A 12,330-nucleotide genomic window follows, 5' to 3' on the forward strand; every position below is an offset into this window, starting at 1 on the left:
CCCGAGAGTCTGAATCATGATTTCCTGACGTTGGACTCGTTCTTCCATTGTCTCGGTTACTCCGGCTGCTCCTGCTGACTCCATAGTGGTGCGTGTTTCTGTCACGAATGTCGGTGGAATGCGGTAGGCCAGAGTCAAGCGCAGGACACAGAATGAGATGAAGAACCACTTTACTGAGTAGTAAAGAAATACAAGGAAAATCCTCCAAAACAACAAAGGAGGAGCAAAACCTGCTCACAATAATGACATTCGTACATACAATAAACACGCACACCAAACAGTGGACGTGAACAGGTTAAATAGGCAGACAAACTAACATAATGGGGAACAGGTGTGCGACAACAGACAACAATCAAGTGAACATAGAAACATATAACATAGAGCGGCAGCAGCTAGTACTCCGGTGACGACGAACGCCGAAGCCTGCCCGAGCCAGAAGGAAGGGCAGTCTCGGCAGGATCCGTGACAGTGTGGTAATACTGTTCTGTGCAGGACTGTCATCGTCATTACTGTTATCATCATTACCACCATCATCATCACCACCATTGTCATCACCGCCATTGTCATCACCGTCATCACCATTGCTGTCATCACTGTCGCTGTCAACGTCAACATCATCACCATCATTACCATTGATGTTTAACACTGTTGAAGCATCACAGTGTGTAGCAGTGTCAGCTCCTTTGTAAGGAGCCCTCAACACAAACAACATGACAGTAACAGCGGCTACGTCCCAAATTGCACCCTATTCCCAGTATAGTACACTATGGGCTCTGGTCAAAAGAAGTGCATTATATAGGGAATAGGCTGCCATTTAGGACGTAGACACAGTGTTGAATCTGGAGTCCTCTCCTTACTCTTGTTTCTTCCTTTTTGATGCAATCCCCAGAGGTCTTCCTTAAATAAATCGTAACGATTTTTTGCCTTAATTAATTAGCTAATAGGATTGTTTTAAACATGATCCAAGAAAAGAGAGAGAGAGTGTCATTTGAGATACGTTTTTCCTTATATCAGTTTTAATTAATGAACCCACTGCAATAATGTCACAGAAATATGAAATATGAAATATTTCTACCTGATGATGCAAACGTGAAAACATCATCACGCATACAGAAACTGTCTGTATGGTTGCGTGCGTTTGTGTGTGTACTTGTGTGTGTGTGAACATGTTTGATCTTGCGTACTGTAGCTATATGTTTATGTGTTTACACATTTGTAGAAACAAAACAAAACAAAGTGTATTTGATGCTTTCTCTCAAATAAGCACCACATACATGCACACCTCCAGTATACCCTCTCCCTGACAGTGTGTTTGTCTCTGTGGCAGTATGGACAGCGAGGTTCTCACAGGAGCCAGCGGACCAGTCTGTTGTTCTGGGAGAGAGGGTAGTATTGACCTGTGTCGTCTACAACTACACCGGAATCGTACAGTGGACCAAGGATGGACTGGCACTGGGCATCGGAGAGGGCCTCAGGGGTGAGAGCATACACGCATACATACAAAAGGAGGCACACACACCCATACACACACGCTTAACCCAAAGGTAATGATCTGAAATGTGGTGTGCGTGTTCAACTCAGTTTGATTCACAGGTTCAACAAAGCTCAGTAGCCATTGCTTCTACAGTTTCCTCAAACTTTCTCTCTCTCTCTCTCTCTCTCTCTCTCTCTCTCTCTCTCTCTCTCTCTCTCTCTCTCTCTCTCTCTCTCTCTCTCTCTGTCTCTCTCTCTCCATCTCTCTCTCTCTCTCTCGCTCTCTCTCTCTCAAAATGGAGCATAGCAGTCCAGTATCATACACAGACACACATGATGAAGATGAAAGTGTACATACAGTATATGCGTTTATGCGCACATGCACACTCAAGCACACACACACACACACACACACACACACACACACACACACACTGATCCTCTCATTCATGCACACCTGCGCTGCTTCATTGTGCTCCTTAGTGTTCACCTCTCTGATGGTTGCTATGCTGCTGGTTCAGCTGGTTGCTATGCTGCTGGAAGGTGGAGGCAGGCAAAGATGATGTAATCTGGACCAATACTTTTGTCCCTTTCAGAATCCAAATCGATGATGTCATAATTCGGGGGTGCTTCTAGACTCCTGATCTGCCCCCCAGTGGATGGAATACACCATGCATGGTGTGATGAGATATTGGCCTTTTCTCAATTAGATTTCATCGACTCCTTTCCTCCCGCCCTCTCCTCCTTTTGAAAACATCAGAGGGAAGCGAGGGGAGGAGGCAGGGAGGAGGCGAGGAGAGAACGGCTTTTTAAGTAATTGAGAAAAGTCCATTGAGGCAGTTTTGCATTGTGTTTGTCTGTCTACGTGTTTGAATTCCAAATGTGTGTTCATTCTCTCAGATTCATGGTATGGCGCAATTTTCATAGGTCTACATTGAAATATATTTATATTCTACAGTATGTAAATGTATGTACGACTAGTACATGTGTCTGACTCTCTCTCTCTCTCTCTCTCTCTCTCTCTCTCTCTCTCTCTCTCGCGCTCTCTCTCGGTGTGTGTGTGTGTACATCTATCTGACTTTCTGTCTCCCTCTGTGTCTCAGCCTGGCCAAGGTACTGTTTGCTACGGGTACATGTCTCTCTCTCTCTCTCTCTCTCTCTCTCTCTCTCTCTCTCTCTCTCTCTCTCTCTCTCTCTCTCTCTCTCTCTCTCTCTCTCTCTCTCTCTCTCTCTCTCTCTCTTCCAGCCGGTCCTAGGTACTGTGTGCTATGGGTGTATGTATGTGTACATCCCAGCAAACTTGGCCCCATGTGGGTATTTTGTGGGCAAGGTGGGCAGGGGCTAGCCCACACAGGATAGCCCACGCCAGCCCACACCAAGCCCAACTTGGGTTAGCCCACACAAAGCCCAGCACGGGCTAGCCCACACCACGCCCAACACAGGCTATCCCACATCAATCCGTAGCCGATATGAGTAAGACCTTTAAACAGGTCAACGTTCACAAGGTCGCAGGGCCAGATGTATTACCAGGACGTGTGCTCCGAGCATGCGCTGACCAACTGGCAAGTGACTTCACTGACATTTTCAACCAGTCCCTGACTGAGTCTGTAATACCAACATATTTCAAGCAGACCACCATAGTCCCTGTGCCCAAGAGCACCAAGGTAACCTGCCTAAATGACTACCGACCCGTAGCACCCACGTCTGTAGCCATGAAGTGCTTTGAAAGGCTGGTCATGGCTCACATCAACACCATTATCCCAGAAACCCTAGACCCACTCCAATTTGCATACCGCCTCAACAGATCCACAGATGATGCAAACTCTATTGCACTCCACACTGCCCTTTCCCACCTGGACAAAAGGAACACCTACGTGAGAATGCTATTTATTGACTACAGCTCAGCGATCAACCCCATAGTGCCCTCAAAGCTCATCACTAAGCTAAGGACCCTGGGACTAAACACCTCCCTCTGCAACTGGATCCTGGACTTCCTGACAGGCCACCCCCAGGTGGTATGGGTAGGTAACAACACATCTGCCACGCTGATCCTCAACACGGGGGCCCCTCGGGGGTGCGTGCTCAGTCCCATCCTGTATTCCCTGTTCACCCATGACTGCATGGCCAGGCACGACTCCAACACCATCATTAAGTTTGCCGACGACACAACAGTGAGACAGCCTATAGGGAGGAGGTCAGAGACCTGGCCGTGTGGTGCCAGGATAACAACCTCTCCCTCAACGTGATCAAGACAAAGGAGATGATTATGGACTACGGGAAAAGTAGGACCGAGCACTCCCCCATTCTCATTGACTGGGCTGGAACAGGTTGAGAGCTTCAAGTTCCTTGGTGTCCACATCACCAAGAAACGATCATGTCCAAACACACCAAGACAGTCGTGAAGAGGGCACGACAAAGCCTATTCCCCCTCAAGAGACTAAAAAGATTTGGCATGGGTCCTCAGATCCTCAAAAGGTTATACAGCTGCAACATCGAGAGCATCCTGACTGGTTGCATCACCGCCTGGTATGGCAACTGCTCGGTCTCCGACCGCAAGGCACTACAGAGGGTAGTGCGTACGGCCCAGTACATCACTGGGGCCAAGCTTCCTGCCATCCAGGACCTCTATAAATGTACATATTACCTAAATTACCTCGACTAACCTGTGCCCCTGCACATTGACTCTGTACCGGTACCCCTGTATATAGCCTCACTACTGTTATTGTATTGTTGCTCTTTAAAAAAAAATGTTTGTTCTTTTTTTTCTTTTCTTTTTTTCTTTTTTACTTATCTATTTTTTACTTCAGTTTATTTTAGTAAATACTTTCTTAACACTTATTTTTCTTAAAACTGCGTTGTTGGTTAAGGGCTTGTAAGTAAGCATTTCACTGTAAGATCTGCACCTGTTGTAGTCGGCGCATGTGACAAATATAATTTGATTTGATTTGATAATGTAGAGGCCGGGGCTCATTAGAATATTTGCGGGCGTGGTTTGAAAATACCCCAATTCATGTTGTTAAGTTACTGAGAGTGTCGTTCCAGTTTAAGTGTTCTGTTGTGTGATGTCAACAAAACATTTATATTGTATACTGCCAATGATGAAGTCTGTAAAAAGACTTAGATAAGTGCATTTGATATAAGAGAAACGTTTAAGTTTCTCTGGTAAAAATATGTATATGATAGTAACAACGTTGTTGTCTTTCTGATACAATGTAACGGGCAGCCGATCTAAAAGGGAGGGCTTATTTCAGGCGAAGTGAGGGCTGCCCTTGGGGCCACCTGCCTTGGGGCCAATGTGGAGCCGATGAGCAAAGGCACATTGGCCCAATTTGGGCAGCCTATGTGGGGTCAATACTTTTGCCGGTATTGGGCCCACATCATGCCATTGTGGACACGTTTGCTGGGATGTGTCTGACTCTCTCTCTCTCTCTCTCTCTCTCTCTCTCTCTCTCTCTCTCTCTCTCTCTCTCTCTCTCTCTCTCTCTCTCTCTCTCTCTCTCTCTCTCTCTCTCTCTCTCTCTCTCTCTCTCTCTCTCTCTCAGCCTGGCCGAGGTACCGTGTGCTGCGGGTGATAGACCTGGGCCAGTATAGCCTGGAGATCTCTGCGGCAGAGCTGTCCGATGACTCCCTGTACGAGTGCCAGGCCACAGAGGCTGCCCTACGCTCCCGGAGAGCCAAACTCACCGTCCTCAGTGAGTATCTATCTGTCTGTCAGGAGTGTGTGTGTCCAGTGCAGAGTGTGTGTGTCCAGAGCAGTGTGTGACTGTGTGTGTGTCCAGTGCAGTGTGTATACAGCAGATATTGTTTGCGGAGCTGGAGCGGAGCGAGGAGCTGAGCGTGCCCAATTTGACTGGAGCGCAGAGCGAGATTCCCAAAGGCTGGAGCGTCGGCCTTCTCGCCCGCTCCAATTTCGCTCCAGTAGCGCTCACTTCACAAGCTCAGGGCATGCCGTCCCAGCACGCATTTGTAGTCTACTTGCTTTAGCTACTGTCATGGAGTTTGCTAAATATTTTCATAAAGAAACTGATAAAACACACAGGTGCAAAATCAAGGTGACTTACAAAGATGAGGACCAAGAGCAAGAGAGGGAGTGCGGTGATGTAATGTCCACAACTAAAGAATCATTGTGGAATCTGAAAAGACACATATCCTGAAAGCATGATGGTGTAGCCTACTTACTATGTGCACATGATGAAAGAAAGGAACGAGGTGAGGGGCCAAATAAGTCTGTCATTGTAGCAAAGTATTTATAAACAAAAAATTTGATCTCTTAAAGAGTTCCTTCATTTTTGTTCTATTATCTTTACAATAGGCCATAGTTGATTTTGGCCCAATAGACCTGGCATCTTCCAACTTTCAACCTTTCCCTTTTGATTGGGCTATTTTGCGTAAAAACCTTTAGGCCTACCTATAGAAAAAAAACTCTGCATCCCTGCCCAGCCTGGCAAGAGTGGCCAAAAGGGCGTTTAGCATCCCCAGTGGCTCTGCAAGATAATATTCTCCGCTGCTGGGCTGCTCTCCAGGCACCATCGCATGAGCCTGAAGCCACAGACTCTGGTCAAACTGGTGTTTCTAAAAATGAATTCAAAGGCACTGTAGACTAAGCCTAATAAATCATTTTTTGTTTAATTTGTATTTAATTCTAAGTAAGTCGCAGCCTATATGCGCAATTTATAGACTACAATGATTTAATACAACAAAATGTTATTTAAATGCTGAGTGCTTTATGTTCCTACCAGCCTATTGTGTTACACTCGCAAATGCTTCACAATGTATTTCTTTGTAGGCTATAGCCTTGAAATAATTGAAATAATATAGCCTAAATAATTCATTTTCGTTCCTCTCTTAGGCTCCCTGTCTGGCTCCTGACATATTTAGGGTGTTTATATGCTGTTTAATATGACATGTAGCCTACTTGAAATTATGAGCTATTCTTACATTGACTTTTTCATGTTTATTCAAATACTTTTCATTAAAATCATAGGGTTTGGTTTCAATAATTCAAAACCAAATGGTAGGTCCAAGAGCAGCAGCTCAACTCCGCTCACATACTCTGGTATACAGAGTGTGTGTCCAGTGCAGTGTGTATATGAAGAGTGTGTGTCCAGTACACTGCGTGTGTTGTCCTACAGTCCCTCCCGATGACCCAGTGATCGAGGGCTTTCCAGAGATCCTGCTGAGAGCCAATGTCTCCTATAACCTGAGCTGTGTGTCCCACGGGGCCAAGCCACTGGCCCTCATCGAGTGGAAACGGGACGGGTTGGCCCTGGAGGGAGCCTTCAGCACCACCGTGAGTCACACACAGACACAGCGGCATGAACACCGATGCATGTTGCCATATTGTATCACTAAATACACCTTTCGTTGGCTCCACCCCGTCCTCCTCTTTCTTTTATTTTCTTTTGGTTATTTTTATTTTTATTTTTTTGCTCTCTCTCTCTCTCTCTCTCTCTCTCTCTCTCTCTCTCTCTCTCTCTCTCTCTCTCAATTCAATTTCAATTGAAGGGGCTTTATTGGCATGGGAAATATATGTTTACATTGACAAAGCAAGTTAAATAGATAATAAACAAAATTGAAATAAACAATAAAAAATTAACAGTAAACATTACACTCACAAAAGTTCCAAAAGAATAAAGACATTTCAAATGTTATATTATGTCTATATTCAGTGTTGTAACAATGTGCAAATAGTTAAAGTAAAAAAGGGAAAATAAATAAACATAGATATGGGTTGTATTTACAATGGTGTTTGTTCTTCACTGGTTGCCCTTTTCTTGTGGCAACAGGTCACACATATTGCTGCTGTGATTGCACACTGTGGTATTTCACCCAATAGATATGGGAGTTTATCAAAATTGATTTGTTTTCGAATTCTTTGTGGGTCTGTGTATTCTGAGGGAAATACGTGTCTCTAATTATGGTCATTCATTTGGCAGGAGGTTAGTAAGTGCAGCTCAGTTTCCACCTCATTTTGTGGGCAGTGTGCACATAGCCTGTCTTCTCTTGAGAGCCAGTTCTGCCTACGGTGACCTTTCTCAATAGCAAGGCTATGCTCACTGAGTCTGTACATAGTCAAAGCTTTCCTTAATTTTGTGTCAGTCACAGTGGTCAGGTATTCTGCCACTGTGTACTCTCTGTTAAGGGCCGAATAGCATTCTAGTTTGCTGTTTTTTTGTCAATTCTTTCCAATGTGTCAAGTAATTATATTTTTGTTTTCTCATGATTTGGTTGGGTCTAATTGTGTTGCTGTGCTGGGGCTCTGTGGGGTCTGTTTGTGTTTTTGAACAGAGCCCCAGGACCAGCTTGCTTAGGGGACTCTTCTCCAAGTTCATCTCTCTGTAGGTGATGGCTTTGTTATGGAAGGTTTGGGAATCGCTTCCCTTTAGGTGGTTGTAGAATTTAACAGCTCTTTTCTGGATTTTGATAATTAGCGAGTATCGGCCTAATGCAAATAGTCCGGGTGGCCATTTGATACATTTTTCAGCAGTCTTAATTTTTTGTGTGCTCTAGGGCAAGTGTTTCTAGATGGAATTTGTATTTGTGGTCCTGGCAACTGGACATTTTTTGGAACACCATTATCTTTGTCTTACTGAGATTTACTCAGGGCTCAGGTCTGACAGAATCTGTGCTGATGATCTAGGTGCTGTTGTAGGCCCTCCTTGGTTGGGTACAGAAGCACCAGGTCATCAGCAAACAGTAGACATTTGACTTCAGATTCTAGTAGGGTGAGGCCTGGTGGTGCAGACTGTTCTAGTGCCCTCACCAATTCGTTGATATATATGTTGAAGAGGGTGGGGCTTAAGCTGCATCCCTGTCTCACCCCACGGCCCTGTGGAAAGAAATGTGTGTGTTTTGGATTTCAAAATGTTGTATGTTTTTCCCCCAACACCGCTTTCCATCAATTTGTATAGCAGATCCTCATTCCAAATTCAGTCAAAAGCTTTGTTGAAATCAACAAAGCATGAGTAGACTTTGCCTTTGTTTGTTTGTTTGTCAATTAGGGTGTGCAGGGTACATATGTGGTCTGTCATACGGTAATTTGATAAAAAGCCAATTTGACATTTGCTCAGTACATTGATTTCACAGAGGAAATGTATGAGTCTGCTGTTAATGATAATGCAGAGGATTGCTGTTGACGCATATCCCACGGTAGTTATTGGTGTCAAATTTGTCTCCACTTTTGTGGATTGGGGTGATCAGTCCTGTCACGCTCTGGTTCCGGGACGTTGTGAATGAACCAGGGTGTGTTTGTTTTGTTGGGTATTTGTTGTGGGGTTGGTTGTAAGGGTGTATTCGGTTGGTTGTGTTTTGGGTGTGTTAATTGTGGTGTCGTGTGACTCCCAATCGGAGGTAACGAGTGTCAGCTGTCGGCTCGTTATCTCTGATTGGGAGCCATATTTATTCTGTCTGTGTTCTCATGTGGGTTGTGGGTTTACTGTTCCAAGTTTAGTCTTTGTTACTGTTGGACTTCACTTTCGTCTTTTGTTTTGTATTGACGTGCTTGTCTAATTAAAAGTCATCATGTTCACTCGCAACGCTGCGCCTTGGTCTCCTGTTATAGACGATCGTGACAGAAAAACCCACCACAAGAGGACCAAGCAGCGTAACAAGCGACAACAGGACCTACCTACACAGGATTTATGGACGCCTCCAAAGGATTCATGGACATGGGAGGAGATACGGGCTGGAAAGGGTCCTTGGGCACAACCGGAGGAATATCACCGCCCTCGTGAAGAGCTGGAGGCAGCTAAAGCAGAGAGGAGGTGGTATGAGGAGGCAGCACGGAGGCGAGGCTGGAAGCCCGAGAGTACTACCCAAAAATTTCTTGGGGGGGGGCTAAAAGGGAGTGTGGCGAAGTCAGGTAGGAGACCTGCGCCTACTCCCTGGACTGACCGTGGAGAGCGAGAGTACGGGCAGACACCGTGTTACGCAGTAGAGCGCATGGTGTCTCCTGTACGCAGGCATAGCCCGGTAAGGTACATTCCAGCTCCACGTATCGGCCGGGCTAGATTGAGCATTGAGCCGGAGGTCATGAAGCCGGTCCTACGCATCAAGCCACCAGTGCGTCTCCTCGGGCCGGCTTACATGGCACCTGCCTTACGCATGGTGTCCCCGGTTCGCCCACATAGCCCGGTGCGGGTTATTCCTCCTTCCCGTACTGGTCGGGCGACGGGAGTATACAACCAGGTAAGGTTGGGCAGGCTCAGTGCTCAAGGGGAGCCAGTACGCCTGCACGGTCCGGTATTTCCGGCGCCACCTCCCCGCTCCAGCCCAGTACCACCAGTGCCTACACCACGCACCAAGCCTCCTGTGTGTCCCCAGAGTCCTGTGCGTCCTGTTGCTGCTTCCCGCACTAGCCCTGCGATGCGTGTCCTCAGCCCGGTACCTCCATTCCGGCACCACGCATCAGGCCTACGGTGCGTCCCCAGGGCCAAGCATGCCCTGTTGCTGCTTCCCGCACTAGCCCTGAGATGCGTGTCCTCAGCCCGGTACCTCCAGTTCCGGCACCACGCATCAGGCCTACGGTGCGTCCCCAGGGCCAAGCATGCCCTGTTGCTGTTTTCCGCACTAGCCCTGAGATGCGTGTCCTCAGGCCGGTACCTCCAGTTCCGGCACCACGCATCAGGCCTACGGTGCGTCCCCAGGGTCCAGCATGCCCTGTTGCTTCTCCCCGCACTAGCCCTGAGATGCGTGTCCTCAGCCCGGTACCTCCTGTTCCGGCACCACGCACCAGGCCTACGATGCGCCTCAGACGGCCAGAGTCTGCCGTCTGCCCAACGGGGCCTGAACTGTCCGTCTGCCCAACGCCGTCTGAACTGCCCGTCTGCCCAACGGGCGCCTGAACTGCCCGTCTGCCCAACGCCGTCTGAACTGTCCGTCTGCCAAGCGCCGCAGGAACTGCCCGTCTGTACTGAGCCTGCAAAGCCGCCCGTCTGCCATGAGCCTTCAGAGCCGTCCCGCCAGACCGGAGCCGCTAGAGCTCTCCGCCAGACAGGAGCAGCCAGAGCCTTCCGCCAGACAGGATCAGCCAGAGCCTTCCGCCAGACAGGATCAGCCAGAGCCTTCCGCCAGACAGGATCAGCCAGAGCCTTCCGCCAGACAGGATCAGCCAGAGCCTTCTGCCAGACAGGATCAGCCAGAGCCTTCCGCCAGCCAGGATCCGCCAGAGCCGTCCAGCCAGGATCCGCCTGAGCCAGCCAGCCAGGATCTGCCCCTCAGTCCGGTGCTGCCCCTTAGTCAGGTACTGTCCCTTAGCCCGGTGCTGCCCCCTTAGTCCGGTGCTGCCCCTTAGTCAGGTGCTGCCCCTTAGCCCGGTGCTGCCCCTTAGTCCGGTGCTGCCACTTAGTCCGGTGCTGCCCCTTAGTCAGGTGCTGTCCCTTAGTCCGGTGCTGCCTATTAAGCAGTTTGTGACTGTGGTGGGGTGGGGATCACGACCGGGGCCAGAGCCGCCACCGTGGACAGACGCCCACCCAGACCCTCCCTAGTCTTTATGTTGGTGCGTCCGGGGTTCGCACCTTTAGGGGGGTACTGTCACGCTCTGGTTCCGGGACGTTGTGAATGAACCAGGGTGTGTTTGTTTTGTTGGGTATTTGTTGTGGGGTTGGTTGTAAGGGTGTATTCGGTTGGTTGTGTTTTGGGTGTGTTAATTGTGGTGTCGTGTGACTCCCAATCGGAGGTAACGAGTGTCAGCTGTCGGCTCGTTATCTCTGATTGGGAGCCATATTTATTCTGTCTGTGTTCTCATGTGGGTTGTGGGTTTACTGTTCCAAGTTTAGTCTTTGTTACTGTTGGACTTCACTTTCGTCTTTTGTTTTGTATTGACGTGCTTGTCTAATTAAAAGTCATCATGTTCACTCGCAACGCTGCGCCTTGGTCTCCTGTTATAGACGATCGTGACAAGTCCTTGGTTCCAAATATTGGGGAAGATGCCAGAGCTTAGGATAGTGTTAAAGAGTTTAAGTATGGCCAATTGGAATTTGTGGTCTGTATATTTTATCATTTCATTTAGGATACTATCAACACCACAGGCCTTTTTGAGTTGGAGGGTTTGTAGTTTGTCCTGTAGTTCATTCAATGTAATTGGAGAATCCAGTGGATTCTGGTAGTCTTTAATAGTTGATTCTAAGATTTGCATTTGATCATGTATATGTTTTTGCTGTTTGTTCTTTGTTATAGAGCCAAAAAGATTGGAGATGTGGTTTATCCATACATCTCCATTTTGGATAGATAACTATTCGTGTTGTTGTTTGTTTAGTGTGTTCCAATTTTCCCAGAAGTGGTTAGATTCTAAGGATTCTTCAATTACATTTAGCTGATTTCTGATGTGCTGTCCCTTCTTTTTCCGTAGTGTATTTATGTATTGTTTTTTTGGTAGGTTTCTACACTACTTTCCTTCAATCTATAGCATTTCTTAATATTGTGCAGTTCCTTTGGCTTTGATGCCTTATGATTGAGTATTGCTCTGTTCAGGTAGACTGTGATCTGATAGGGGTGTTAGTGGGCTGACTGTGAACTCTCTGAGAGACTCTGGGTTGAGGTCAGTGATAAAGTAATCTATAGTACTCCTGCCAAGGGATGAGCTGTAGGTGTACCTACCGTAGGAGTCTCCTCGAAGCCTACCATTGACAATGTACAGACCCAGCATGTGACAGAGCTGCAGGAGTTGTGACCCATTTTTGTTGGTTGTTTTGTCATAGTTGTGTTTGGGGAGCACATTTGGGAGGGAAAACTGTCACCTCCAGGTAGGTGTTTGTCCCCCTGTGTGCTGAGAGTATCAGGTTCTTGTTTAGTTCTGGCATTTAGGTTGCCACAGACTAGTACATGTCCTTGGGCCTGGAAATGATTGATCTCCCCCTC

The 12,330-nt window shown here is 47.4% G+C and overlaps 1 protein-coding gene across 1 annotated transcript in view; it reads left to right on the forward strand.

Annotated features, from left to right (window-relative positions):
- The window catches only part of LOC121581284 (kin of IRRE-like protein 1), an 87,887-nt gene that overhangs the window by 53,789 nt on the left and 21,768 nt on the right, over window positions 1-12,330 (forward strand). The window contains exons 2-4 of the mRNA XM_045224747.1: window positions 1,328-1,477; window positions 5,016-5,165; window positions 6,606-6,763. Coding sequence (XP_045080682.1) covers window positions 1,328-1,477; window positions 5,016-5,165; window positions 6,606-6,763 — 458 coding nt within the window. The remainder of the gene's footprint in view (window positions 1-1,327; window positions 1,478-5,015; window positions 5,166-6,605; window positions 6,764-12,330) is intronic.

This window comes from Coregonus clupeaformis, chromosome 14 (assembly GCF_020615455.1).
Source record: "Coregonus clupeaformis isolate EN_2021a chromosome 14, ASM2061545v1, whole genome shotgun sequence".
NCBI classification, from domain to species: domain Eukaryota; kingdom Metazoa; phylum Chordata; class Actinopteri; order Salmoniformes; family Salmonidae; genus Coregonus; species Coregonus clupeaformis.